This window comes from Odontomachus brunneus, unplaced genomic scaffold, assembly GCF_010583005.1.
Source record: "Odontomachus brunneus isolate Ranch 3 - 2012 unplaced genomic scaffold, Obru_v1 Obru_scaffold_084, whole genome shotgun sequence".
Taxonomy (NCBI): Eukaryota; Metazoa; Arthropoda; class Insecta; order Hymenoptera; family Formicidae; genus Odontomachus; species Odontomachus brunneus.
The window spans coordinates 357140-362011 of NW_022639534.1; the positions used below are offsets into that span (position 1 = coordinate 357140).

The 4872-nt window shown below is 30.6% G+C and overlaps 1 protein-coding gene across 1 annotated transcript in view; it reads left to right on the forward strand.

Annotated features, from left to right (window-relative positions):
* The first annotated feature begins 3611 nt into the window (after positions 1-3611).
* LOC116847865 (corticotropin-releasing factor-binding protein) overlaps positions 3612-4872 on the forward strand; it is a 35648-nt gene continuing 34387 nt past the window's right edge. The window contains exon 1 of the mRNA XM_032823342.1: positions 3612-4003. Within this exon, the coding sequence (XP_032679233.1) occupies positions 3899-4003 (105 nt within the window). The 5' untranslated portion in view covers positions 3612-3898. The remainder of the gene's footprint in view (positions 4004-4872) is intronic.

A 4872-nucleotide genomic window follows, 5' to 3' on the forward strand; every position in this document is an offset into this window, starting at 1 on the left:
GAGAGAGAGAGAGAGAGAGAGAGAGAGAGAGAGAGAGAGAGAGAGAGAGAAATTTATATATAATTTATATATAATCTTATATATAATTTTATATAATTACATACAATAATCATTTTTTACTAAGATTTTTAAAGCCATTTTTGTAAAAACAGTTATGAGAAAAGATTATGAATTATAAAAAAGATATAGAATGTATATAAAGATATATACATCCTTGCTTTCATTCAGAAGTTACTTTTCGCACGAAAACAATAGTTTTTCAAATATATTATCCAATTAACGACTTTTGTGATTAACATAAATTTATTATTACTTAATCTTGATTATAGATGAATTCCAGTGAATTTTTAATCTCAAAGCAGTATAGTATAGGTAGTATTAACGCAGACGTCCATTTCTGAGTTGAAATTTTAGTCTTATTTTGGACCTAAACTTTTTAACATTTGTATATCATGAAGGATCAGTGTATGCTTAATACACATAAAAACTAGTTCTATTTATTGTCTCTAAATGGCAAAAATATACAAAATACTATTTGTAGGTTCTAAAGAGAGAGATGACCTCTTGATAAAGCTGATAGCAAGCTAGTTAAATAAAATCAACAAAGTTAATATAAGTCTTCAGAATATCAAAGTAAGCGTTAAATGGAATATTGAGTTTGAAAGTAGAATCAAAATTTCGACTCAAGTTAGATTAAAATAAATATTTCGATATTTTATAAATTTTCAGCAAAGTAGATCAAATTATTAAAACATTGTCATAGATGATTTAATAAAAATAACTCTTTATTCCATCTTTTTAAGTTTTTTACAGATAAAGATAACATATCATTTTACTATCTGAATGAAAATGACCCAGAAATTTTATCTAGATGATCATTTATATAATTTCGTTTAGACAAGAACCAACACTGGACATTGTGTAGTGAATTGCAAAACGGTTTAGATACAATAAAGTTGGGAACGCTCTCTCTCCAAAGTGTCAAAGTTGAGAGTCAATCCAGTATGTGTGTGTGTGTGTGTGTGTGTGTGTGTGTGTGTAACGGGTTACCCAGTAATTATATTATTAATTATTATTAGTATTATTATTTAGCGTTTTTAATTGTATTATCAAGTACGTTATTATTGCGTTAAGTCCATCGGCGAAGGCCCGTCCCAATTTTGACAGTTTAGTGAGTTTCAAATCCATTTAACTAAGTTATTTTGTAATCCATTATACACAGTTACACATACTTTGTATACCCACATATTGTGATTACGACATTAAATTTAACTTATAAAATAGTTAGACAACTAAACCTACACAAGCAGATTTTGCATAGCGCCTGTGGTAAATTTTATCTGTAGATTTTGCTAATACAGAAATATAAGAGAATCTGCAGATGACAGATTGACGATAGCGACTAAAAGGGATCTGTTGCTCCATCACTATTTAAATGTATTTAAATGGAACATGCTGCAGACCTTGCTTGGTTTCTGTAGCCAATAAAATGTCAAATTATTCCAGCGGGCTCTGTCGACAGAGCACGAGTTTAATGCAGACACAGACGGCTATATTGAAAAAAATATTTTATAATAGTTAACATGCAACTAATGCACTTGTCGAGCGTTTCAGTGCAATTTTTGGCAATTCGTATCAAATAAAAGTACAAATTTGTTTGGTAATAATTACAAAATAATTAGTAAAGCATTTTTATACAGTTAAAATCATCAAATGTAATGTGGTAATTAAAATACCAAATAATTTGGTAATAATTACAAATAATTACAAATAGTTTGACAATTATTCAAGTATTTGGCCATTTCGTATATTTGTCACATAATGTATAAATATTACTAAACAATATGGCTTTATTTAACACATTATTAGGTGATACATATTATATAAATTAGTAATAGCTACCAACAGATGGCAACAGATATCAAGCCTTTCTAAAGTTATTTGACTATATATTCCTATATCTTAGCGTTTAGATGAGACTATATTATCGAATTATTTGGTAGCTATTATTCAGGTTTGAAGATTGTTATTAAGTCTTTTTTCAATGATTGGATCTGCCATGATATTCTGAATAAATCTGATATCGAATATTAAAACGAACTATTGATATCAATGTAAGCAGTTAAAACATCATAGTTTTAAAACAAAATTGTTAGATATTAAATTTACATTATATTAAATTAATACATTATAACATTAGTTAGAATATTTTTAATTTTTAATAAAATAACACATCAGATAGAATATTAAATTTAAATTAGTTAGAAGTTAATTATAATTTAAATTCTTTTATTATAAATTATAAAAAAAATAATTAGGAATTTATGTGTAAGTCTCAATTATCAGTCTCAATATAGACCAGCAAATATTGCGCGCCCTTATAACGAGTTATATGATATTTAATTTTAATAATGTCCATATTCACATTGTGCGTGCATGTGTGTGTGTGTGTGTGTGTGTGTGTATGTGCACGCGCGCGTGCGTGTTTAATCTGTATAGAATAATGGTATATGTACAATTTCATAAATCTAAAAAGTTGGTAAAGCAATTTGATATATATATATATCTTAGATTTTTTTTTAATATTAAAAATACTTGTGAATATATAATATAATAATAATAGGACTAAGGAATATATAAAACAAATATTTTCCCGTGCTTTCCTTACAATGTATACTTTTTTAATGCATTAATAAAATGTAACCCGAAACTGAGACTCGATTCATTATTAGATTGCGTTATTTTTCAAGCGCTCTTTTTAGTATTGCGCAAAGTATTGTTAAGGATTCTTAGCGCAGAATAGAAAATCATGATAACATGTTAAAATGACGAGAAAATGATCGAATTGTGATTGAAAAGTGAGTTTCTTTAGTCATTATTTCGTAGAGACGTGTGAACTATTTTATTTCGAATCGAATCAAGTAAAATTCAATTTGATTCGAATTTGAATCCCTATAATTCGAATCCGAATAATTCGAAAATTTCGAATCAAAAAGATTCGAATACGAATCGTGCACATACGCTGACTGCATCTTACATGTGATACCTCAGAGAATGTGAGACAAATTATATTTTGTCACGACAATTTGTCAGCTATCGACCATCCGTGCTTTGGAGAGAAATTAACGGCATCTCAATTGGACATGGAATCCCAAAAAAGGAATACTCTGAGTTAATCAAAAACTTTTTCAGTTTAAGAGTTTTGATTATTTTTTTATTTTAAATTTTATTTAAGATTATATATATATATATATATATATATATATATATATATATATATATATATATGTGTGTGTGTGTGTGTGTGTGTGTGTGTGTGTGTGTGTGTGTTACGTACTAATTATGCGTATTGTTGATATACTGCTGACAAGAACTTTTTGTCTGGATAACTGATGGTTGCGCGGCGCTTGTGTTCCGATGTATGATTCGGCATGATGTCCTGTTATGACGTAACCGCAGCCGAAGATGAAATATTCTCATTACTTCTGGATGAACAAGTCTCGCCTCCGGTCAGCCTGCCGGCCAAGGCGACCCTAGTGTACGCTGTGTCGCGGCTACGAGGTTCGGGGCTGGCGCGCAGCCAGGACGAAGCGAGGAGGTTGCGTGAGGCGTGGACTACCGGCTATAAGAGGGACGCCGTGCGTCGCGACGCCACCAGAACACCTCCCGTGCTCGGCCGAGGCTCGTAAAGCCCTGACAATTTCTCGCGCGACACACTGCGATCCTCGTTGTAGCCGTAGATCGAAGGACTAGAAGAGGCAACATCGATCGATCTCTCTGTACCGGAATTTTTCGGCTCACAGTTCGCGCGCCGATCGTTTTTCTCTTCCTTGCCGGTCCCGTGAGTTTCCCCCGGCGGTTTTCCGGCTGACTCGACCGCGCGGCGGCTCTCGAGAAGATGTTCTCCAAGTCGATTTCAACGTCGATCCTCCTGCTTGTCGTCGCCGGCGCGTTTCACGCTGCGAGAGCGGTGATCAACAACGACCGCCACCGTCAGCAACAGGTAAATGTACCGTGAAAATGTGTACTCTCGGGAAGCACGATCGGTATGTGGTGTTTTGTATTTCTAGAGAGATCATAAAAATATAGACTTGAATTTACGTTCAATTATAGACTTTACGTTTTGATATATAAAAAGATATTAGAATATAAAAGAATATTTAGGTTGAAAAGACATTGAGAGAAACATGTAATAAATTATAGAGAGGGAGAGTGAGAAAGATTTTATATTTTAGAGTAAGACAAGATAGAAAAAATATGTAGAATAAAAGGACATTGCGAGACACATGTAACAAGCTACCAAATTTTCCAATATGATGTAAAAGAACACTAGAATAAAAAAAATGTAGAATAGAAAAAATGTAGAAAAACTAGAATAAAATGAATAAAAATATATTATGAGACACACGTGATGAATTAAAAAGAAAAAGAGGAAGGTTTTATATTTTGAAATAAAAAAACATTAAAATAAAAATTTAGAATGTGAGGATATTATGAGACAGACGTAGCGAATTAAAAAGAAAAAAATAAAGATTTTACATCTTGAAATAAGACAACAAAAGAAAAAAATATGTAGAATAAAAAAATATGAGATGCGCATGTAACGAATTAAAAATAGAAAAAGGAAGATTTTATATTTTAAAATAAGAGAACACACACATTGGAATAAAAAAATATGTAGAATGAAAGTATATTGTGATCATACGTAATAAATTACAGAGTCTATAATTTAAAATAAAAGAACATTAGAATAAAAAAAATGTTATATTTAATAGAATATTAGATTCGTACGTAACGAATTATAAATAGAAAGAGAAAGATTATATATATATATATATATATATATATATATATATATATATATATATATAT